The sequence below is a fragment of the Sinohyriopsis cumingii genome, chromosome 10, assembly GCF_028554795.1.
Source record: "Sinohyriopsis cumingii isolate HCF-2022 chromosome 10, ASM2855479v2, whole genome shotgun sequence".
Taxonomy (NCBI): Eukaryota; Metazoa; Mollusca; class Bivalvia; order Unionida; family Unionidae; genus Sinohyriopsis; species Sinohyriopsis cumingii.
This window is the reverse complement of record NC_142970.1, coordinates 23,875,071-23,901,428: the sequence shown is the minus strand read 5'-3', so window position 1 is coordinate 23,901,428 and position 26,358 is coordinate 23,875,071. Positions and strand designations below refer to the sequence as shown.

Genomic DNA, 26,358 nt, shown 5'->3' with positions numbered 1-26,358 from the left:
CTTCCTCCACCAGTTATACTGGCTGCCATGTATAGCCTATCTTGTGCTGAAAAATGGTGTTAAACCCTAGAACAACAACAATTTTTCACATTACAGGCAAATTGAAGCAGCCAATTTGACCCATTGCATGCAGATAGAAAGAGGCCCAGTTTGTCCTATTAAAGGCAGATAGAAACAGGCCCAGTTTTCCTATTAAAGGCAGAAAGAAGCAGGCAAGTAGTCAAGATTTGACCAATTTGTCATAATACTGACATGGGATCAATTTCAGTTTGTTCTGTTACAGTCAAATAGAAGCAGGCCCAGTTTGTCCTGTTAAAGGCAGATAGAAGCAGGCCCAGTTTGTCCTATTAGAGGCCGATAGAAACAGGCCCAGTTTGTCCTATTAAAGGCAGATAGAAACAGGCCCAGTTTATCCTATTAAAGGCAGATAGAAGCAAGCCCAGTTTGTCCTATTAGAGGCAGATAGAAACAGGCCCAGTTTTCCTATTAAAGGCAGAAAGAAGCAGGCAAGTAGTCAAGATTTGACCAATTTGTCATAATACTGACATGGGATCAATTTCAGTTTGTCCTGTTACAGTCAAATAGAAGCAGGCCCAGTTTGTCCTATTAAAGGCAGATAGAAGCAGGCCTAGTTTGTCCTATTAGAGGCAGATAGAAACAGGCCCAGTTTGTCCTATTAAAGGCAGATAGAAACAGGCCCAGTTTGTCCTATTAAAGGCAGATAGAAGCAGGCCCAGTTTGTCCTATTAGAGGCAGATAGAAACAGGCCCAGTTTGTCCTATTAAAGGCAGATAGAAACAGGCCCAGTTTGTCCTATTAAAGGCAGATAGAAACAGGCCCAGTTTGTCCTATTAAAGGCAGAAAGAAGCAGGCAAGCAAGATTTGCCCAATTTGTCATAATACTGACATATGGGGTCAATTTCCATTTGTCCTGTTACAGGCTAATAGAAGCAGGCCCAGTTTGATACATTATGGGCAGAGAGAAAGAGGCCTAATTTGTCCCATTACAGGTAAACAGAAGTAGGCAGGCACGCCCAATTAGCCCAGTTTGTCTAAATACAGACATATAGGATCAACTTCAATTTGTCCTGTTACAGGCAAATAGAAGCAGACTCGATTTGTCATATTGCAGCATACAAATAGGCTGACTAAAATAGTTGACATACACAGCATAATTAAATTATATCCTTTATACTTTTACATCCAGGGTGGCCCAAGTTGAACTGGTTATCAGTTGAAAATATGAGTAAGTCTCCCAAAGACTGGCAGCCTTCTCCCAGGACCTCTGAGGATGTCCCATGCTATGTTGAGGTAAGATATCTTGTACTTTTTCATCTTATTCAATATTATTAAGGAAGCCATATTCTATGAAGGAAATACAAGCAACAATATACAGTCAGATATTATATTTCATCATATCTTTTCTCCAGTATTTTGTTTTATACTAATTTAGAATATCATAATTTTTAATATACTCCATGCTTATATTTATTATTATCTTTAGGCTTGTGAAATCTCTCAATGTCTGTGGCATTGTATCCATTTTTGTTACCAAATTTAGCCAGTGTTACTAACAGTAGTAACGAACTGTAAGGTTCTGCTAAAAATAGCACAGTAAAATCTGTCTAGAGTGACCTCTGCTATGAGCACCAACCTATCATTTATGACCACATTTTAATGCATTGATCTAGTTTATTATATTATGTGAAGTATTGTACTGAGTTTATTACATAAATGCACTGTTGTGAGCAACCACCTTCAGAATCTGACCAGCCACCGTGATAACCTTAGATAATTTTGCAGTGTGTAGGCTCATTTTCAAATATAGATGTGAATGTTTTATGATAGAAGTAAAATCTTCATTAATGGTATACATCTAAGTTTTTTCTTGGAATATCTAGAACTTGAATCAGCTACAGCTTATATTAGTTACAATGTGCCATCATAAACTATGTATTATGCATAAGGCAGAAGTAAATACATTGACACTGATGGACTAAATCCTTTAATTGTTTTTCATAATTTGAATGCGTTTATACATTTTTTAAATTTTTATTTAGTTGTATTATCCACATAAAATATGATAATAATCAATGGTTTTGTAAAAGAGATGCTTATCATTCCAGTATGCAACAGTGAAAGATGGTAGTACAGTAGGTGTGACAGTCACTAGAAATGGTGCTCTGAGCCACTGCAGGACACTTACTGTGGCTTGTAATTACACTGAAGGTAAGTTGGTGTAAATATGTTTTTTTGATAGATTTTACCACATGGTATACAGAAGATTGTATAGTTTAGATTAGGTTTTGTGTGACCAATGAAGTATAGGATAACTTTTTATGATGGTATTAAGCTGTGAGTCTGTTTCTCAGATACTCTTTTATGCACAGTCATAAAACTTCATGAACGTGTGCACAGTATAAAACTTCTTGAGTGTATTCATTATGGTAGGTGCTACTAATTAAGAGTAAAGGATTGACACAATGTCATAGTAACCTCCGTTGCTCCAGTGACTGTTTTTGCACTTAGCTCAGTTTCTTTGACCTTGTTTCATCTTCAGTCATAAAACTTGATTTGTTTAATCTACTTGGAGTTTATTACACACCTTGATTAAAAGTAGGTTACATTGACTTATCAAACTCTAATGTTCAGTTTTAGTTGTATTGTTGCATATACACTTGTAAAACTGGTGTTTTCTTGGAGGGTACTATGTAAAACAGGCAAGAGTGGTTACAGTGACCTACTTTTTATGCTCAGCAATGAATCATTATCAAGTTTTGTATTTCGTTCAATTTCTCTGGTATTATTGAATGTATAGTCGGAGATTATTGAGTTGGGGGTCAAAATATCAAAGGTAAATGTCATTGAAAGAAGAAATATGGTTTCTGCTCAAATTCCTCAGTTTTGATAGTGTTCTTTCACGAACGTTTGTGGACTACTTGGTTTTTAATAGAGTAAGGTCACTGACCAAATTATGTGGATGTCATGCACTTAGAGTAATAAATAGATCGGTCAGTTATATAGCGTAAAGATCAAAGTTTTCAATCATAGTAACCCTTATAAGAAACAAATGATTGTTTCTGGGCAGTTAATTCAGACCAGGATGCCATTCCTTGACCATTGTGACCTGTTGAAAATAATAATCACCTGATTGAAGCATGCCCTAGTGGTGCCTAGATAGTAACAATAATACATGGGACAGCAATGTAGTGTACACTTAACTGTATATTTTCTCCTTCGAATATGTTCCCCAATCACAAAATTATGTTAGGAATATTAGCCTGCTTCCTCACAAATCTAGCCCTATTAAAAGACGAAAATTATCTTATTATCTGTTTTTAGATAGACAAAGGGCAGTAACTCTTGTGCATTACCTCCAATTGATACCACCAACTGTTGCCAGTTTTTAGCTTCCCTGTGTTCTGAGACATACATTGCAATAATCTCTGACAACCCTGCATCCAAAATTTTTTTTGCATTTATAATGTGGATTTATCGCTCTAATTTGCTAATCTCTACTTTTTTTTTCTCTCATCTTGTGTTGTTTCAGGAAGAATGTATGCTGCATGCATGACATCTGGGTTGCCAAAAAATGGGGAATATTCCCTTAATGTTTTGCAGAGATTGAAGAGATTACTGCTTTGACTGCTTTACCAATTATACAGCGATGGATGATCCCCTCCATTATCCTGTCTGTCCCCTGATGTAACAAAATGTGTTGGTTCCGTGTCACGAACTTTAGAGGGGGGGGGGTCCACCGACTCCCCCCCAACAAGGCTTGCCACTGAGGCTGATTTGGCATGGTGACTAAGGATGTCAGAGAAATTACACTGTGACCTCAACCATCTCTCTTTCCCCTTGGTCACTTTCTGAAGTACAGCAGTACATGTGTTTCCCACCAAGCACAGCATATTTAGCTCCTTTCCTTCAATGATGAACAGGGTGACCTTTGTACATGTATATGGGGTAAGCTAGAGCAGGGCCTTCAGGCTGGTAAGTTGCATGGGATTTATGATTGATCAGCTGGACCCAAATAATATTACTGCTGCACTGACACCAGCTGTCCTGCCAACATCGGCAGTTGCCCTGACATTGCTAGCAGTCCAGCCATCCCAGCATGGAGACCTCTAGGACAAAATGAGCCAACTACACAATATTTACAGGGCAGGTGGCAACATATTTCACTGGCGATTTTGATGAGAAATCTGCACATTCAGCCACAGCATTGGAGCAGATGGCACGTGCATGCTGACATGTATGCAACAATGGTGCTGGAGATGCCAGTGGTGCAGCAATACTGATAGTACGGGAAAGGCCAGAGATACCGGCAGTGTGACAATGCTGACAGTGTGGGAAAGGATGGCGATGCAGGCAGCGCTTGAAAGGACAGCAGTGCAGATGATGCTGGCAGTGCTGACTTTACTGGTGATACCGGATATTAGAATACTCACAGCTTATACTCAGGGTAGAACTTGTGTCTTGCACAGATATGACCGAGTGGAGTCGTCAAGGCCACCTGGCATGACTTATGCTGAGCTTAAAGCCAAGCCAGATGATAACCCGGATAGGGGTGATGAATCATTGATAGTCACATGTACACCCACATCGACCCCTATCATGCAAGAGTACAGCAGCTGTATGAAACCAATTTCAGGTCACTGTACCTTCCTGTTCCCGCAGAAGGGAGGGGGGATGCTGATCCAGATCAGTTGAAGGGGCTTCGGGTTTCATTCATCAACAATCCCCTAGTCCCACCAAAGGATAAACTGTCAGCTTGGGAGATGGATGCCTTTCGATAACAGAGGATATGGTCGCTTATGAAAGGCACGGGACCGACACATTCTCCATTGAGTTACTCAAGAATTGCTTTTGGCATGCAACAGCAGGTGGAGGTCCATCATCGACTGGAAGTCTTCTCACAATATATAAAACAGGGAAGGTGATGTAATTCCACCTTCTTGTGAGTCGAGGCGAGTATGCAGTTATTCTTCATCATCCCTATCAACCCCATCTATTGCTTGTTTCCATGTTTACCACCACACCGTTATCAATTCACCATTTTTCCCTTCGGCCCTCATCAACCCCTGAGCTTTCACTCACACTAGGGACTCCACCATCTCCCTGTTCCAGGCGTCATCTACATCGACAGCAATGAACCTGGGCAGCATCTTAAAGAAAGACATGGTAAGTTCTATCCTACTCCAAGCTGGAACAATCTCCCATCTCTGCTAGATCATCCAGTCCTTTTCACAAACTGTGAAATTCAGACCTTCATACACCCCAGAATTTTGTCCATCTGGGCATGGACTTCTTAAGCAACTGGAATCTGGCACATCCCCTGGTGTTCATGCTCCCATAATTTTCAAACTCATCAAGTCCATTTCCATCAAGACTTTTATTTAATCGGGAGAGTTCTTACAACATCTCGGCTATTATTAAGTAGTGGAACTGAACCCGCTCAACCATCTCCTCATGCGGGATCTTGCCAACACATTTGCGACCTGTTATATGTCCTCTTAATCAGGCTGGCATGAGCACACCCAAAATTCAATCATTCTCACATTAGTGGGGAAATCTAGGCTGGCTGATACTGGACAAAGTCCGGCATCATGGCAATATGTTTGGGTGGAATAGAGACCGATTGGATCATTTAGACCATATTGGTCTCCTTGACCAGTATCCCTTATTTGTCTCCAAAGGGGTGACATGGCTAGACTCAAACCCCATCGGACTTCTAGCCTACACATCACTAAAGTCACTATCATAGAGACCATGTTTACTGATAGCTTAACCTTCAGCAAGCAGGGTAAGAGGGCTGTATCCCCCTTTATGTTAACTGGAATTCTCATCATTTCAGATTGGAGGGTTTAGTGAATTAATTATGTTTCTCCGAGAATACTTACCCAATCACTTTACTTAAAAACCCTCCCAACCAACCTGCCATGCAAGCATCTGCATTAATGTCTCAGCTAAAACCTGGCGACACCTGGTGGTATCAAGGGGAGGCAATGGGCAAGAGTTACTGCTCTTTGTTTATCGGAAAATAGACAATAAGACGATTTTCATCTTTTAGTTGGGCTCAGTTCATGAGGTAGCAGGCAAATATTCCTAATGTAATGTGATTAGGTAAGTTTTCTCGAAGAAACATAATTTATTAAAAAAGTTGCTTTCCATGGAGTTAATGCTATAAACTGTGCCAATACCAAATTGAAATATTGATTTAAAAAAATCAGAATTCAGTGAAATTAATTTGAAAATGTTTCACTAGTTGAAGAATGGTTTATTCATTGAGATAAGCAATACAAGTACAACGACATATTATGTGATTCATGAAGTTAAATGTTTTACATCAGTAAAAAGCAATAATCTTTTGAAATCATTGTGAACTGTATTATTTGTGTGAAAAGGTTGTGTAAAATAGTCTTGAAGTTTTGGGGAATGTAATTTCACAACAGTTAGTTTAGGTATGATGATACAGTGTGGTTACTTCATTGTCAGAATTAATTTTATAAGAGGTACATGTTTTGTATACATTAACTGCAGTTTATTCATTTTAGCATCCTGTTTGATTTTTGTTTTTTGTTTTTTTTTCCAGGGGAAATAATGGTGTGTGTTTTAGATTTTAAAAGAGATGTTGGTTTATGGCATGGAATTTTATGTGTAAGTTGACATTTCTTTCTATTAATCATGTATTACCCAGATAAAAGAATCTAACTGAATTTTAACAAGGAAATCCATGGTTCAGACAATCTTTAGAAGTGCTTGATATTTGATTGTTACTTTGAAAAGTGCAGGAAAATACTCAGTAGTTCTTGAAAAAACTTAAATGTCGATTATAAAAATGAAAGAGGCTTGAATTTCAATACATATTTCATTGAAAATGGCTTGTATTTCTGGAAAAATACATATCATGGATAATGAATTGAAGTTCAAGACAAATAATTTTGATTAAAAATGCTTTGAAGTTTAAGACAAATATTTTTAATTACAAATGGCTTGAAGTTCAAGACAAATATGTTTCATTGAAAATGGCTTCAAGTTAAAGAAAAATATTTTTTCTTTGAAAATGGCTTGAATTTCAAGAGAAACACATCTCATTGAAAATGGCTGGAATTTCAAGACATTTTATTGAAAATTGCTTTAATTTCTAGACAAATACACTTCATTTGAATTTTTTTTTTACTGACAACTATTGCTCTCAAAAAAGATTAGTTGAGAAATCTGATCTTCATGTAATTTTACTACAGTGCTGCATTGTGCACGTGTTGTGGAAGACTTCCATTTGGATCATTTATGTACTCAGTATAGAGCCTACTTTGGGATTGTAACCATTCCTTGTTGTAAAATGAGTTCATGTTGTGTACAACATATCCAGTATGTTGTTATTACACAAAATATAGTATTCCCTTATTATAAGGCAATTGATTATCATTGCACTAAGTACTGTACTCCCTTACTATAAGGTATAAGGCTATTGATTGTCATTGCACACAGTTCAGTATTCCTTTACTGTAAGGCTGTTGGTTGTCATTATATTAAGAACAATACTACCCTTACTATAATATATAAAACTGTTGGTTGCAATTAATAAAATACAGTACTCGGATATTGTAAGGTAGAATGCTATTGGTTGTCATTAGCCAAACAATAGTACTCCCATACTGTAAGTGTGTAAGGCTAATGGTTACCATTACTCAAAGCACAGTAATCCCTAACTTTAAGATGCAAGGCTATTGGTTGCCATTACATAAAGTACAGTTATCCCTTGCAGTATGTTAAAGGACTATTGGTTGCCATTACACAAAGTACAGTCATCCCGTACAGTAAGTTATAGGGCTATTAGTTGCTGTTACGCAAAGTAGCTATCTTTTACTGTAAAGTGTAAAGCTGTTGGTTGCCATTACACAAAGTACAGTTGTCCCTGTAAGGCTGTTGGTTGTCATTATATTAAGAACAATACTACCCTTACTATAATATATAAAACTGTTGGTTGCAATTAATAAAATACAGTACTCGGATATTGTAAGGTAGAATGCTGTTGGTTGTCATTAGCCAAACAATAGTACTCCCATACTGTAAGTGTGTAAGGCTAATGGTTACCATTACTCAAAGCACAGTAATCCCTAACTTTAAGATGCAAGGCTATTGGTTGCCATTACATAAAGTACAGTTATCCCTTGCAGTATGTTAAAGGACTATTGGTTGCCATTACACAAAGTACAGTCATCCCGTACAGTGAGTTATAGGGCTATTAGTTGCTGTTACGCAAAGTAGTTATCTTTTACTGTAAAGTGTAAAGCTGTTGGTTGCCATTACACAAAGTACAGTTGTCCCTTACAGAAAGTTATATAGCTGTTGGTTGCCATTATACAAAAGTACAGTTATCCTTTACTGTAAAATGTTAGGCTATTGGTTGCCATTACACAAAGTACAGTTGTCCCTTACATTTAGTTATAGGGCTATTTTTGTTGCCATTACACAAAGTACAGTTATCCTTTACTGTAAAGTGTAATGCTATTGGTTGCCAATACACAGAGTACAGTTGTCCCTTAGTTAGTTATAGGGCTGTTGGTTTCCATTACACAAAGTAAAGTGATCCTTTACTGTAAGGTGTAAGGCTATTGTTTGTCATTATATAAAGTAGAGTATTCCTTTCCCATTAGGTACAAGACAGTCCCCTTAATAAGTTTGGTATGGATAAGGTCACATGTAAATGTATGTTAACTTTGCTACTTGTTAACATAAAAAATTGGCTATACATGTACAGACCTGCCAACTCTTATGATTTTGCCGTAAGTCTTCTGAAAATTACCCTTAAAATACAGACTTACAGCATACAAGCAAAAACTACAGGAAAATGATAGTTGCTGAAAAATTCGGATAAGCGATTCATCCGTGTTTGATATGGATCCAGGTTTCATATTAGGATTAGTGAAATAAGTTAGGGAACCAGGCTAACTTTATAGCAGCAGATGCTTTAAACTTTTCACCGATTTGTTCATGTAAAGCATCTGCATGATCAAACTGTTGATTATATATTTTTTTTAAATTGTGCCAAGAAAGCGATGCATGTTTAAGATGAAAGGGAAAATAAGCTTCTAAAAAAGTGTGAATAATCAACACAGAAGAATAAAAAGGAGTATTCAGATTCTTGTGAATAAATGCTGGAAATGACACAGTTACGTTGATTGGACATCACGTGCCAGTTTGAGTATGTCTTGCGGCGGGAGGTATGATTGCCATCATCAAGAATTTCCAAGAATTACGCGAAGTTGAGAGATAGCAACAAACCATTGTGTTGCATAGGGTATGGAACTAAAGTTTGTGGACCAGTACTTGTGGTAAATAAAGTCTATGCGTACTTTACAAACTTTTCAGTTGAACATAATGTTTATCGTCGCTGCGTCAAACTTTAAATTACATTCTTCAGCTTTACAATAGCAGTTATTTATATTTTGTTACACCTTACTGAAACTGGTCAATCGTACAGAAAGAAATGAACTGCCTTACCGAGACAGACTCGTCAGGGTTGGCAGGTCTGCATGTAAAGAAACATGCACATTTTTTTTTAGGTGTTACTCAACACACACGTTAATGGAATATATCCACAGCATTATCAACTCTTTCATCGTATGCATATATGTTGCAGTATGAAACAATTTCAGTGATCCTAGGATATTTAACCTAAATTGTCAGATATATTCAACAAAGACATGTCTCACAAAACTGAATCCTATCGTAATAGAAGGTTACAGATTTTTGCTGTTTTGGTTTTGTAAGTTTTAACAGCACGTTTAACACATTATTGTCTATATCTTGCCAAGGAAATGGGAGCTAAATGTCTTTCCCAGGAAAACACCAGATCAGCCAACTATAGCTGACCTGGGCAGGTATTGAACATGCAACCACTGGATACAAGTTCTGCAATCTACCAAATGAGCTACAAGACCATGGTCATGTGTCCTGTCTCATAACTTAATATTATGACAAAGTTAGCGTATTTAATAGTATTATGATGAGAAGATGCTATAGTATGATTAGGATGAGTGTAGTTGACTTCTCTGGTGGACTAATTGGTAAAATGGTACTAGCAATTGCATCACTAGGCACTCAGCATTAAGAGGCTAGTGTTAAAACTGAAAGACCTGGTGTCAGGATAATGTGACTGGGTGGGACATCATGCCACATGTCCATGGCATGATGCCCCAGTGCTAGACATCACTATAAAATGCCACAATGGAGACATTCTAACGACATGACTGATTTTTTTTTAAAGCTACATTAAAATCCAAATCAGACACAGACACACGTGCAAAGTTTATGACTTTGTGATTTAGTTTTAAAATATTTAGTTGTTCACTTTCTTTGTGACTTTCATTGTGTGGCTGAATCCTAAGTATATAGACATAACAACAAAATGGGGCATCATCTCACAAACATTAAGACTAATTTGGAGGGATAAATGGTTTTGAAAACCAACCAGTCAGGACATGGCAGAGAAATAACGTTGTGATGAAACGAAAAATGTTTTAGTATAAAAGTTTATTCTGTGAAGTTATCATAACTAAAACATACTGTCGATGTTGTTGGAGTCAACAAAATGTATACATTTATGTATGTATGTATGTATGTTCTTATTTGTGTGTACATATTTATATTTATGTGGGTATATATGCTTTTATTTGATTATATGTGCTTACTGTTGAGACTGTACAGTATTTTCCTGTCCATTTCAAAGTATATTTAATGGCATGCCTGTGATATTTATACCCTATTGAGACTGTACTGTATTTTCCTGTCCATTTCAGAGTATATTTAATGGCATGCCTGTGATATTTATACCCTATTGAGACTGTACTGTATTTTCCTGTCCATTTCAGAGTGTATTTAATGGTATGCATGTGATATTTATACCCTATTCCTTGATGAAAGTCGATCCAGCCTCGTGGATGAAAATGATAACAAGATGCAAAGGTAAATCTTCATGCTTCACTTGAAAACTCGTAGCCAGTACCATACATTTAAAGTCCACTGATGAGTTACATGACAAGCCCATTTAGAAATTATATGGTAGAGTTTAGGAGTTCATAGTTCCCTTTGCAATGTTCAAATGAAATATGAATGGATGTACCAGATTTAAATATAACCAAAGACATCATTGATTGGCTCTTTCTGTTTGACTTGCTTGCACTAATTAGATGGAAAGGGATATACCAAGTTTAAATATTACGTGAGACAGCAGTGATTGACTGTTTCTTTTTGACTTGATTGCACTAGATGAAAGGAAAGGGACATAACAGTTTTAAATATAACCCGGGACAGTTTTGACTGACTGATTATTGGACTTGATTGCATTAGCTGGATGGAAATGCAAACTTTGGACTTGATTGCACTAGCTGGATGGAAATGCAAACTTTGGACTTGATTGCACTAGCTGGATGGAAGTGCAAAGTGTATGAATGCTCATTTTACAGGTTCCTTTCTTCTGAAGTTTTAAGCTGAGTTGTTTGCTCAAACAGGTGGCAGATTTTTATGTGCAGTGTAAAGCAAGCAATTGACTTGATGTGCATTGTATTACTACATCTGTTAAATTGCATTTCTAAATCTCAAAGCTATAAAATCAGATATATTAAATAGCATACTTTATCTCATACACAACTTTAAAATCCAAAATGATATAAATCCATGTCACTGAATATGCTTGCAACAAGTGGAAGCAAAGTGAAGAAAATCCTTTTTGTTCTTTAATTCTGACTTGATTCTGAAAAAGCTAGAAAGTTTGGGATCTTTGACTTCAGATCTCATGTAAGGTTACATTTAGGTGGATTTCTATTTTGAAACTGCTTACTAAAATTCTATAGCATTAATTTTTTAATGTATTCATACATGTGGACAGTTACCTACACTCAGAAATGTTATGGCATTGGTAATTTTAATGTATTAATGCATTTGGACAGTTGCCTACTTACTCTTACTGTATGACATTGATAATTTGAATGCACTAATACATGTGGACAGGTACATACTTACTCCAATTCTAAGGCATTGGTAATTTGAATGTATTTTTATAGTTACATAGTTATCTATTTACTTCAAAAGTGATCATTATCAGAAATGTACGTGATTATTCAACAGCTTGTCTTATAACATAAGTATGGTAATGGATCCCATTAAATTGGCTGAGTTTGGTTTTATTATTGCTACTTCATTTATTTCACTTTAATTCTTCACTCTTGACTGCTCCGGTGGTCTAGTGGTTAGAGCATCCGCCTCAGAAGCAGGAGCTCGCATGTTCAAACCTCGGCCAAGTCATACCAAAGACTTATAAAAATGGTTCTAACAGCTGCCTCGCCTGGCACTCAGCATTAAGAGGGTATTGTTTGGACTGGTTGGACTGGTGTCAGAATAATGTGACTGGGTGGGACATCATGCTACATGTCTGCGGCATGATGCTTCAGTGCTGGACATCACTATAAGCTGCCACAATGCAGACATCGTAGCAATATGACTGAAAAATTGTTAAAGCTACATTAATAATCCACATCCAGATCATACTGAAAACTGATTGAACTTGTAGTAAAAGATCAAGTGCCTTACTGAGGCTGTCTTCTTAGGGTAGGCAGGCCATATTTAGATGCATATCATTAATTCTTGTTTCTATTAAGTTGCAGTATGTTGAAGGGGCCTTTCAGCCATCTATACATCAGTTTGTTTTACTAGATTAATCACTTAGTATTGATGGAACAGCTGTCTATACATCGATTTGTTTTACTAGATTAATCACTTAGTATTGATGGAACAGCCGTCTATACATCGATTTGTTTTACCAGATTAATCACGTAGTATTCAAGGAACAGCTGATTATCTGCTTAGGTAACACAGTAATTTGATTGGCAGTATGGTATTTGTGATTCTGTTTGGATTTAAAAATTTGCAAGCATCGGATTTGAAACAGAAATATGCTGAAATACAGATTGCTGAAAGTCCTCTTCAACCAGTCATAATTCAATATATGTGAAAAATAATGGTCTCTAAAAACAAGTATGTACACTCATGTTGTAGACTGATTTATTGGACTGTAAAGAATGATTTTTAATTTATATCTTTTAAAGCTTACAGTATAGTGATAGCCTGACTGATTGAACAAAATGTTTAGATAAATTTTGAGACAGTGAGAAATGTCTTTGTCTAGAAAACTTTTGAGATAATGAGAAATGTCTGTCATGTCATATATACAAAGACTGCCCAAAGAACCAATTCAGGGTAACAGAGATTAAATAAACATATTGCAAGATCTTTCATGGCAGAGATCTCTCCAAGATACATCATAATCTTATTTGAATGAGACTGCTTCATGCATTTCCACTTTAATATGAAACTTCTGATCAAGCAAGTAAAGTCAGTTTCAGATTTTTTTTAATTGGAACTCCAGACTTTCTGTGATGAAACCATGAAACTTGATTCAGATAAATTACTTTATTTGAATGATAAAGTAATCTCCATTTTAATTTATCATTTTGTTAGCAAATTGACCATCAGACCCCCAGAGTCAATATATACAGTAGTACTGTTGGCAAATCAGCTATTATGCTCCCAGATCTAATACATACTGTGACATTGTTGGTTAATCAGCCATTAGGCCCTTGTATCTAATAGATAATGTAGCATTGTTGGCTAATCAGCCATTTGGTTCCCATATCTGATAGATACTGTGGCATTGTCTGAATGATGTACAGAAAGAATTCTCTTTTTCAGCTTCTATAGCCATCGTGAAGTCTCGTGATATGCACTGGGGATTGTTAGCACAGAAAGATCACAAGGACATCAATTTTAATACACTGCGACTTCTGCTCGTGGCTGATGGTGCCAATCCTTGTAAGTAAACTGTATATTTTCAGTTTCAAAGAGTAAACTCTTGTCTTTATATACACACTTATGACTCAACATAGCGATATTTCCTATGTGACCGACCGCTTCATCGCCTTGTGGGTAGAGCGTCTGCCTTGGATGTGGAAGGTTGTGGGTTCGATCCCCGGCCAAGTCATACCAGAGACTTACAAAAGTGGTACTGTCAGCTACCTCGCTTGGTGCTCAGCATCAAGAGGTTAGTGCTAGGACTGGTCGGACGGGTGTCAGGATAATGTAACTGGGTGGGACATCATGCTACATGTCTGCGGCATGATGCCCCAGTGCTAGATATCACTAAAAACTGCCACATTGCAGACATCGTAGCGATATGACTGAATTTTTTTTAAAGCTACGTTAAAAATCCAAATCACATCACATCCTAACTGACCCAATGTAACAATACTGCCTACATGACATTTTTCACAATACCTCAAGTAGCAACAGAAGGAACCTGACTCAACCATCCAGTGGGAAATCACTCAAACTTGACCACAGGTTAATTATTACAGCTAATTCTAAAACTTATCAACACCTATTTATAGATCATATGCAGTCTTCAGAGATATATTAAAGGTGAAAACACAATATATACATAACAATATATACATAACAATATATACATAACAAGAGTAACTTGTTTTAGACCATCTACAATGACCATCTTTGCAGATGGCTTGCACCCAACAGAAAGAGGAACCCTTACAATTCTGGGATTCAAGGTAAAAGTCTGACTGAATGAAACAAAATGTTTCTTGCCCGTATATATAAGCATTGATTACCATCATTAAATTAAAAGAAGGAATGAAGAAACATATCACAGAGCATATGTGCCCCCAAAAAACTAATTCAGAATAAATATGTTATTTTGTTAAGAGTTTTATTTGCATACATGATTTAACAATAAGAAATAAGGTGGGATATAAAATGTGGGAAATAGTTATCACATGTATGGTAGCTTGAGACCACATTTGAACTGTTAACATAAATCTGCACCTATTTTAAGCATTGTTATTTATATGAAAAATAGGGATGGAATACTTGCCAATCAAAAGCTAGTACTTTCACTAATAGACGGTTTCTTGAAAAAATCGGTATTGGCAATTTTAATAATCGCCTCTACGCAGTATTGGTATAATCGGCAAAATATGACATCGGTACAGCTTTATGTATGTCATGCATTTTTTTAAACTAAAAATCCTTTGATTCTGGGTTCTAAAAATCAGAGGTCAAAGCCATGGCACATCTGATATCAAAACAATGGTTTTGTACAGTACGGTTTTGAGTTCAATACAGCTCATCTTGACCAAAGGTCAAGGTCATTGAGACCCATATGTTAATAATCTAATAAGCTTACCCTACTAGTTTCTGGATACAGGACTGTTGAACACAGCAAGGTTTATAATGGGTCCTTTACAATAATCTTGTTTAATTTACTTAGTTTTCTTAAACCCTTGATAGATTTTGATCTTATGTTGGATGAATCATTATAAAGTTCAATTCATTCTGTAACATGCTTGCTTAAGCATTTGACCTTGTGGTCAAGGTCACACTTTATGGCAATGTTTTATCAGGGGCACAAACTGAAGTCTCTGGTATTGTATCAATTGATTTGGCATTGTATCAATTGATTTGGCAGATTTTAATTTGCAAATACTAAGCAGATGAGCAAAACTTGTATTTCTTATTAAAATGAAATGTACTTACATTTTTTAATTTTTGAAAATGTCAGCTGAAGGATTATGGTAGGCTTGTTCTCGATGAGTCTGAGTTGACTGAGGTATGCTACTTCCAGTACTTGAGTCATAAATTTGGTACCCTTTGTGGCCCTACATATTTGCACTTAATATGATTGCTGAATATACTTTAAACTTTTGCTTCTGTATTTCAGGGTCCTTGACATCTTGTGATGCTTTCCTCAACGCTTTCCAAAGCAAGGGTTTAAAACCAGAGGCAATCTGTCCTTGTGCCAACTCCTCCGAGGCACTCACAGTTTCTGTAAGGAGGTAAGGCTTTTTTCCCATCCATCCTATAGCATTTATTTATTTACCTTATATATTATTTACATGGGAATTACAACTGTAAAATGCACAGATGCTCTGCCATTGCATAACGCACCAGAAGATTCAGGTCTGTGTATTTTGATGGTAGAATAGACAACATAGACACAGTTCGGTTAGTGCATTATATATTGCTGATCAGAGAGTCGTTGCTTTTAGTTGGAACTGACTTTATGGGTACATACAGTACATGTAAGATTTCCATATCTTACAGTCTGGAAGGAAATTAAATCTTTTTATAGATATGACAAAGAACAAAGAAATAATTTTATAGAATTAATTTAAATAATTAATTAGATATTATAATAGACAATGAAGACATCAATATTCATATGTGCTATTTAAAGACCAACCCAACCCACCCCCAAAAAATAAAAAATTTATAGCAGGATAAGCATGTAGAGTACAATCAGATTAGTAATAGGAAAATAAAGTAAGGCTATCAGTGTTTTATCTATATTATATCATTATAATATCTTTATTAAATCTTTATCATATTTCATAGGATAACAACTTACAGGTATAAATTCTGAAACACAAGACTGCCAGCATGCTTATCTTGTTATGAATTTTACCATTGTCTTTTATCAGATTTATAGCTGTGTATTTAATAAAGTTTCTTTTGTGTAAAGTCACTTATTATTTGCAGTGTTCTAGTTTTCATGGAGCCATCTATGAAGACAACGGGACTTTCCCCCATCTTTTGTCTAGTACCTTTTGCATCCTGATTCCAATAGCTGGGACCTGTACTATCCCCAATCTGTTATCTAGTACCTGCAACATCCCCAATCCATTATTTGGGACCTGTACCATCCCTAATCCATAATCTGGTACCTGTACCATCATCAATCCATTATCTAGGACCTGTACCATCCCCAATCCATTATTTGGTACCAGTACCATCCCAGAACCATTATCTAGTCCTTGTACCATCCCCAATCTATTAGCTCATATATTTACTATTTCCAATCCATTATTTTGTACCTGTACTGTCCGCACTCCATTATTTTGTACCTGTACTGTCCACACTCCATTATTTGGTACCTGTAATATCCCCAGTCCATTATCTAGTACCTGTATTATCCCCAGTCCATTATCTGCTACCATTACCATCCCCATTTGATTATCTGGTACATTTACTATTCCTAGTCTGTTATCTGGTACCAGTATAATTCGCCAGTCCATTATCTTGTACCGTACAATCCTCAATCATTATCTGGTACCTGTACTATCCCCAATCCTAAATTTGGTACCTTTATTGTTCCCAATACATTATCTGGTAGATTTACTATTCCCAGTCCATTATTTGGTACTTGCACAATCCTCAATCCATTATTTGGTACCTGTACTGTCCCCAGTCCATTATTTGGGACTTTCACAATCCTCAATCCATTATTTGGCACCTAAACTCTCCCCAATCCATTATATGGTACTTGTACCATTCTCAGTCCATTATCTAGTACCTGTACTACCTTCCCTAATCCATTATCTGGTACCTATACAATCCCCAATCCATCCAGTGTCTGGTACCTGTACCATCCCCAATCCATGATCTAATACCTTTAGTGTCTCCAATCCATTATTTGATACCTGTGTCATCTACATTCCATTATCTGGTACATTTACTATTCCCAATCCATTTTTTGGTACATGTATCATCTCCAATCCATTATCTAGTACATTGAATATTCCCAATCCAAGATTTGGTACCTGTATCATCCCCAATCCATTATCTGGTACATTTTTTATTCCCATTCCATTGTCTGTTATGTTTACCATCATCTTTGGCAACACCATGATCATTGGTGCTCAGTGCTATTCCATTTGCACATATATGGTACCAGGAAAGGCTCTTTTAAAAAAATATATGCTAGGGTACTCAGATTACCCAAAGTCTTCATATGAAAACAATAAAATATTCTAAATGCAACTCTGGGTGGCTTTTCTATATTAATAGTGTCTTCCCTATATCCCATGTATATTTTACCGAAATAGCCCTCACAAAAATAAATGTATTCACTGTATTTTGTGCCATTTCCATTGAAAGACTAACTAGTAAATAAAGTATTGTTACCTATGGACTTAAAGATATGTAGCTGTCACCAAACAGCAAGACTGGCACACAACCCACAATGGTTAATAGTAAGTAAGATTTGGGCTAACAACCAGTATCAAAGGTACTTATTTTTGCATGAAGATTTGTAGTGCCATACAAACCTTATTTCAGGCCTGGTAGAACCAGTAACAGTGCCACAGGGCGTGGCATTCTTTCCATGCAGGGTCTGAGTCATGGAGTAGTGAGAGTTGACAGTGAGAACAGTTTGACCTCACTTACACTTCAAGACTGTGGACAGGTTATGCCTGGAGGTATGCTGATGTATAGTTAGATATGTTACTGTAATATCTGTCTATTCATCTGTTTTTATCAGATAACATTTGTCTCTTTTAGTATCAAGATGTCATATCTTAATAATCATTAAAAACTCCGTGGCATGACACTTAAAAATTTCACTTAATAACATCATTAGTTCTTAATGTAAGAAATTTTAAAATTTGATATATGATATGTATGAAACTGACTGAACAATAAAATATTGTTCTTGCTGCAGGCAGCTCATAATGTGTATTGTTCACACTGGAGACACCGTAGCGATATGACTGAATTTTTTTAAAAGCTGCGATAAACGTTCGAATCACACACACATACCTACAGCACTCATTAATGATAGGGCTTATCACTATAACATGGTTCCTACAGCTCTCACTCACTATAAGGCCCATCATTATAACCTGGTTCCTTTTTTAAGGCTGGTATGGTAATGTAATAGTGTGGTAGTAAATTTATATGTTAAATGTACTTTTTTACCTTGTCATTTTGTAAGTTGGTTATACTCCATGGCTTATGTGGAGAATAACACTATGTTGATGGAATGATGCATATCTTTTTATCTAACAGCCCTTTTTTTCCATCAATCCATTCATCCATCTTTTTCAGTCTATATGTTATTCTCATTGTCTTTGCCTATGATTGGTTTTAATCTGTATGTTACTTAGCATTTCTCTCTTTGTCTATCTGTCTAAATTGTATTATGATCTTTAATCAGCTGTGATGGTGGTGATAAAGATAGATGGACCTCCATTGTTGTGCAAGACAGACGAAGTAGGAGAACTGTGTGTCTGCTCAGGGTATGCTGGAGTTGGATACTGGGGACTCCAGGGAATAACAACTTCTACATTCCAGGTCAGTTTCTTAGCAAATTGTTAGATATAATAACACCATCATTATTTAGGTTTGACAGAATTGTTCATTTCATGTAAACTTTATGAAACATGTATAATAGCTACTGTGTTTTTGCAAATAGAATATTGTAATTATCCAACAATTTTTGCATGATGTAAACTTATGTTGATTACATGAAAAAAGGCATTGTTTTTAGCTGTCCTGTTCATATATCAGCAAAACTTATCGGCTGGCCTGTTCTCCATCATTCTGCTGGCCATTAACACAAGTTTGTTATTGCTGAGGACTGCTATGAAACTTCAAACAACCATCTCAAGTTAAATTTGGTCATGAGCGGAAATTGTGTTTCATGGATATGCAGTGTGGCTGCCCTAGTGGCCTTCTTTAAAATAGTACTGCTACTTCTCCTGAGTGAATGATGATATGAACTTAGGGTTTTGCTAAATGACTTGTGATGATATCTACTTGATCCTAAATGACTTGTAATGATATCTACTTGATCCTAAATGACTTGTAATGATATCTACTTGATCCTAAATGACTTGTAACGATATCTACTTGATCCTAAATGACTTGTAATGATCCTACTTGATCCTAAATGAAACTGCTGGTGATCTATATCCAGTATTGCAACTGATATGAAAATCTTGTTATTGCTATTCTTTCTGAACCCAGAGTCACATTGACGTACAGTTATCAACAGACTCCTTACTATTGGTCCTAAATGGTACTAATCTGATTTACAGTAGTCTGCCATGATGAATTTTTTTTTATTGTTAGTCTTTCTAGATGGTTGGTCATAGATTTGTCAACAAAAGACTCCTTATCATATGCTAAACAAAAGACTTCTTATGATATACCTAAATGAAGATGGTGATAATTTCACTTCCCACATTTACCACAACAGCAGACAGCTTGAAAATTTTTTTGGGTTATTTGAAATGAAAAGTCATATTGGAATGGAGTTTTTACTAGAAGATTTCTTATGAGAGTTGGTTCTAGTAAAAATGATTCTGATATGGCATCCTTAATGGCTATCTTATAATTATTCTTATGAGAGTTGGTTCTAGTAAAAATGATTCTGATATGGCATCCTTAATGGCTATCTTATAATTATTCTTACGAGAGTTGGTTCTAGTAAAAATGATTCTGATATGGCATCCTTAATGGCTATCTTATAATTATTCTTACGAGAGTTGGTTCTAGTAAAAATGATTCTGATATGGCATCCTTAATGGCTATCTTATAATTATTCTTACGAGAGTTGGTTCTAGTAAAAATGATTCTGATATGGCATCCTTAATGGCTATCTTATAATTATTCTTACGAGAGTTGGTTCTAGTAAAAATGATTCTGATATGGCATCCTTAATGGCTCTCTTATAATTATTCTTACGAGAGTTGGTTCTAGTAAATATGATTCTGATATGGCATCCTTAATGGCTGTCTTATAATTATTCTTACGAGAGTTGGTTCTAGTAAAAATGATTCTGATATGGCATCCTTAATGGCTGTCTTATAATTATTCTTACGAGAGTTGGTTCTAGTAAAAATGATTCTGATATGGCATCCTTAATGGCTATCGTATAATTATTCTTACGAGAGTTGGTTCTAGTAAAAATGATTCTGATATGGCATCCTTAATGGCTATCGTATAATTATTCTTACGAGAGTTGGTTCTAGTAAAAATGATTCTGATATGGCATCCTTAATGGCTATCGTATAATTATTCTTACGAGAGTTGGTTCTAGTAAAAATGATTCTGATATGGCATCCTTAATGGCTATCGTATAATTATTCTTATGAGAGTTGGTTCTAGTAAAAATGATTCTGATATGGCATCCTTAATGGCTATCGTATAATTATTCTTACGAGAGTTGGTTCTAGTAAAAATGATTCTGATATGGCATCCTTAATGGCTATCGTATAATTATTCTTACGAGAGTTGGTTCTAGTAAAAATGATTCTGATATGGCATCCTTAATGGCTATCGTATAATTATTCTTACGAGAGTTGGTTCTAGTAAAAATGATTCTGATATGGCATCCTTAATGGCTATCGTATAATTATTCTTACGAGAGTTGGTTCTAGTAAAAATGATTCTGATATGGCATCCTTAATGGCTATCGTATAATTATTCTTACGAGAGTTGGTTCTAGTCAAAATGATTCTGATATGGCATCCTTAATGGCTATCGTATAATTATTCTTACGAGAGTTGGTTCTAGTCAAAATGATTCTGATATGGCATCCTTAATGGCTATCTTGTAATTATTCCTACGAGAGTTGGTTCTAGTCAAAATGATTCTGATATGGCATCCTTAATGGCTATCTTATAATTATTCTTACGAGAGTTGGTTCTAGTCAAAATGATTCTGATATGGCATCCTTAATGGCTATCTTATAATTATTCTTACGAGAGTTGGTTCTAGTCAAAATGATTCTGATATGGCATCCTTAATGGTTATCTTATAATTATTCTTACGAGAGTTGGTTCTAGTCAAAATGATTCTGATATGGCATCCTTAATGGCTATCTTATAATTATTCTTACGAGAGTTGGCTATCTTATAATTATTCTTATGAGAGTTGGTTCTAGTAAAAATGATTCTGATATGGCATCCTTAATGGCTATCTTATAGTTATTCTTCTCATTGCTTCCCATTCTAGATAAATAGTCCTATTATCAATGAGACTTTCACCAGTGAATTATTATGCATTTTAGTTGGTTTTAAATGCAAATGCTACTGTTCTGTTATCCAATATGACCACTGTGACGTCCATATTAAAATTTCTTGCAATAACTACCACTTCTGATTGGACAGTCATATTGACATATCACATTCACCAAAAGATTTTTAATGATGTTGGACCTAAATGAAAATGGCGCCACTCTTGCATCCAGTATAGCCACCACAGTGGCAGATTTGTAAATCTTTTTGCTTTTGAACATTCAAGAATATTAGAGATGTTTTCAGTAATTTAAAGGTAGACACAGTTTTATTTTGCATAAAACTTGTTTTCAGTTTATAAAACCTCAAAACGATGTGACTATATTTCAGGTTCAACCAGTACATCCAGATGGGAGAACCATTGGTGATAAATATTTTGTAAGAACTGGACTCCTGGGATTTCTTGGTCCAGTAAGTAAATTAAATATCCTTTATGATGTCCTTATATCAGAACTGGACTCCTGTAATTTCATGGTCCAGTAAGTACAGTAACATGATGTATTTTTTTGGAACTTGACTACTTGTATTTCTTGGTCCAGTAGGTACCGTAGATATCCCACATGATGTCTTATATCAAGACAGGACTTGGGGGATTTCTTGGTCCAGTAGGTACAGTAGATATCCCACATGATGTCTTATATCAAAACAGGACTCTGGGGATTTCTTGGTCTAGTAGGTACAGTAGATATCCCACAAGATGTCCTTATGTAAGAACTGGGCTCCAGTTTTTAATTTTTTGGTCCAGTAGGTATAGTTGATACCCTACATGAAGTCTTTATGTCATAATTAGACTCCTGTGATTTCTTGGTCTATTAGGTACAGTTCATACTCTACATGATGTCTTTATGACAGAACTGGCCTCTGGAATTTCTTGGTCATAATGTTTTTATGTCAGAACTGCTCTTTGAGATGTCCTTGTCCAGTAGATATAGTAGATAGCCTACATGACGTCTTAATGTCAAAACTGGACTACCAGGATTTCTTGGTCTTGTAGGTATAGTGCATATCCTTCATGATGTCTTTATGTAAGAACTGGACTCCTGGGATTTCTTTGCCTGGTAGGTATAGTACATATCCTTCATGATGTCTTTGTGTAAAAACTGGACTCCTGGGATTTCTTTGCCTGGTAGGTATAGTACATATCCTTCATGATGTCTTTGTGTAAGAACTGGACTCCTGGGATTCCATTGCCTGGTAGGTATAGTACATATCCTTCATGACGTCTTTATGTAAGAACTGGACTCCTGGGATTTCTTTGCCTGGTAGGTACAGTGCATATCCTACAAGATGTCTTTGTGTAAAAACTGGACTCCTGGGATTTCATTGCCTGGTAGGTATAGTGCATATCCTTCATGATGTCTTTGTGTAAGAACTGGAGTCCTGGGATTCCATTGCCTGGTAGGTATAGTACATATCCTTCATGATGTCTTTGTGTAAAAACTGGACTCCTGGGATTTCATTGCCTGGTAGGTATAGTACATATCCTTCATGCTGTCTTTATGTAAGAACTGGACTCCTGGGATTTCTTTGCCTGGTAGGTATAGTGCATATCCTACAAGATGTCTTTATGTGTGGGGGGGGTTTTTTTGTGAAGGATAGAAAATTGTCTAGTGTTTGTGATAAATTGCACTCAAGAATATAGAAATGGCATAAGTTAAAATACCTTTCTTTCATCAAAAGTAATTGCATTTGTACATGATTAAAAGTGATGATCTTTGTTCTTTGTACATGATTTAAAAGTTAGCTTCTTAAAAAAAAAAATATCATTTATTAATCTTATTTTCATGTTCATTATTCAAATTCTGGAAAATTCAATTTTTTTTTTTTACTAACATTGTATAATACATCAGGATTTTAATTTCTAAACAAAACCTTTGATAAACCATTAGACATTCAAATAAATAATGAGTGCTCCCAAAAGAAACTCGTGTGATTTTAAGGTTCATACTGTCTTGGGAATGACTGCTACATTTCAACATTTCAAATAAATGATTAAGAGTCATCTCCCATGTGCATTCTTCAGGGCGGTCTGGTGTTTGTATGTGGCAGCAAGGAAGGTTTGATGCAGGTTTCAAGTAGACGTCACAATACGGATGATATAATTGCAACAGTGCTAGCTGTAGAGCCCATGAAGTTTATTTATAGAGGAAGGTAAAACTCTTTTCCTTTTTTATCATGCTTATCATGGGGACTGAGGCATTTATCTCTTGAAACCTTGCACCAGTGTTGTTAAAGTTCTTTCTTTTATTCTGCTGTCTGTGTAGTTAAAATTGAAAAAGACTGAATCTCCTTTCTTTATCTATTAGTCTTATCATTTCTATCGTAGGTGGATCTGTGTTGACAATGTAAAGTAATATTGTGTCTGAGCGTAATAATTTTATTGTGTTTTTATAAAGCTTCATCATTTATTATTAAAAGAATCACAAAACTGCACAGTGTTGTAAGTGAGGACACATTCAGAGGGATGTTGCATGTTATATAAATGTATGGTGTTGTAAGTGTGAATATTTTTGGTTAAAGCTTTCTGATATATGCTTTAACTATTTGTGTGTTTCACAATCAAGAAATATAGCCAAAATCATGGTGTGGTTCACAAACGAGAATATACCCAAAATAATTGTATGGTTCACAGTCAAGACACATACCCAAAATCATGCGTGGTTTATAATCAAGACATGTACCCAGAATCATTGTGTGGTTCATAGTGTCCACAGATCTCATGTTAAGGCTTATGTCCTAAAGCAGAGGCATACAAATGTTTTTGGCAGGGAGCCAAGATATAAAATGCTTAAGGTCAGTTGCTGACTCACACAGCTTACATAATGCCCTTCAGGCGTTATTTGCTGTGTGAGTTGGCAACTGAAAGCTTATACCACAATAAACTCAAGAAAAACAACATTAAACTCTTAAATGTTTTAAACATTTTGAAGTTTCTGTAGTAAATACTGACATGAACCAGATTGTAGTGAATTACAATAGTTCAGTCTTAAAGGATGCAAGTTTGTTAGTGGCATAAACCAAAAGAAAATTGCAAATGGAGCTAATGCATCTCAGCTCCAGATATACAGCCTTGCATATATTCATTACATGTTCCCATGAGAGAGCACTATCAAGGTTTCATTCTGACTGTTAATTTAATGTTGATTCAGTCAAACCCACTTATCTTGACCTTGCTTATCTAAAGAACCCGTGTATATTGAGCATTTTGGTCCAGTCACCAAAAAATTCTTTGGTACAGAGGCAAATTTTATTGATAAAACTGGCCTATGACTGTAACAGGACATCTGATAATCAGCAAAAGTGATTAATTTAAATTTGTTGTCAGTTATGTTTTGCTACAAGTCACAAGTCAACACCAGAAAAAGAAAATACTGTAAACAAGTACATTTCTACATGTGCATGCAATTAAATTGGCCTAGGTGTTGGTCAGCATGAGAAAACTACTATCTTGCTTTGGCTACCAAAGAAATGAGGCCTGTCATAGGGAAATAAATGCAGCTTTTTACATTAGCTTAAGTATTGCAAAACTTTGTGACTTGTTTCTTAATATCATTTAAAAGACATCCAGTCTTCTTTTTTCAGCAACCTGGCATTACTTAATTATGTTTAGTGTACCATTTGTTTTTAAAAACAATACTCCTGATTTTTTGTTCTTACATGAGTAGTCATTGTTCTACAAGAGATTTGTCAATTAAACCCTGATATCTCAGGACCCGGTTATGTCGATGATTTTTGTACACCCTGACGTAATAGAGATAACCAGGTTTGACTGCGTTACTGATATTTATTGTTTGAGGTAAAGAATGTAAAGGAAGAAGTCGGTGCATGATGATTAGAATGGCTTCAGTTTTATCTTCATTCATATGCAGCTTTTTACATGTCATTCATGCCTTTGTATCAGAAATGTACCTCTCTGCACCCTGGATGGTAGCCTCAACTTAGTTCAGCTGCTAGATCTGTACATTTGAGCATCGTCAGTTTCAGAAGAACTACACAATTATTTTTACTATAGATTTATCTCCATCATGGGTAGGAGCAAAATGGGAAGATGTGGTATTTTTGTGTGCAAATTGCTCAGCCTTCCTTTTTTTTTATTATGGAAAAAATGTGCATGTTGAATGTAAAGAATAAATATCTCCATTATTCTAATTAGTGTTTCCAGCATAGCTGTTTGTTGTTTGTTACATGGACCTTGTATGTCATCTCCTTCAAACTTAAATATTACTCTTTGTTTCTTCCAGAATCGCTGTATTTTCCATAGAAGTACTAAAAGATGAAAGAATAGTCATCATTGCTGAGCAGAGACCAGACTGCTCAGAGGAAGAGGTGAGTATTGAGTTAGCTTTTTGAATATCAAGTTTTGTAGTTGACATGTTTGTAGCATAATTAAGCAACGATATATCAGACCGTTCCGAGGTAGAAG

General features: G+C 35.8%; 1 protein-coding gene across 3 annotated transcripts in view; it reads left to right on the top strand.

Annotated features, from left to right (window-relative positions):
* LOC149789727 (disco-interacting protein 2 homolog C-like) overlaps window positions 1–26,358 on the top strand; it is a 196,041-nt gene that overhangs the window by 102,394 nt on the left and 67,289 nt on the right. For all 3 annotated transcript variants that reach the window (XM_089971746.1, XM_089971747.1, XM_089971745.1), the window contains exons 14-24: window positions 1,208–1,311; window positions 2,127–2,229; window positions 6,596–6,660; window positions 10,881–10,974; window positions 13,756–13,875; window positions 15,797–15,911; window positions 18,193–18,332; window positions 19,070–19,206; window positions 22,266–22,346; window positions 23,959–24,086; window positions 26,177–26,261. In XM_089971746.1, the coding sequence (XP_089827872.1) occupies window positions 1,208–1,311; window positions 2,127–2,229; window positions 6,596–6,660; window positions 10,881–10,974; window positions 13,756–13,875; window positions 15,797–15,911; window positions 18,193–18,332; window positions 19,070–19,206; window positions 22,266–22,346; window positions 23,959–24,086; window positions 26,177–26,261 (1,172 nt within the window). The remainder of the gene's footprint in view (window positions 1–1,207; window positions 1,312–2,126; window positions 2,230–6,595; window positions 6,661–10,880; window positions 10,975–13,755; window positions 13,876–15,796; window positions 15,912–18,192; window positions 18,333–19,069; window positions 19,207–22,265; window positions 22,347–23,958; window positions 24,087–26,176; window positions 26,262–26,358) is intronic.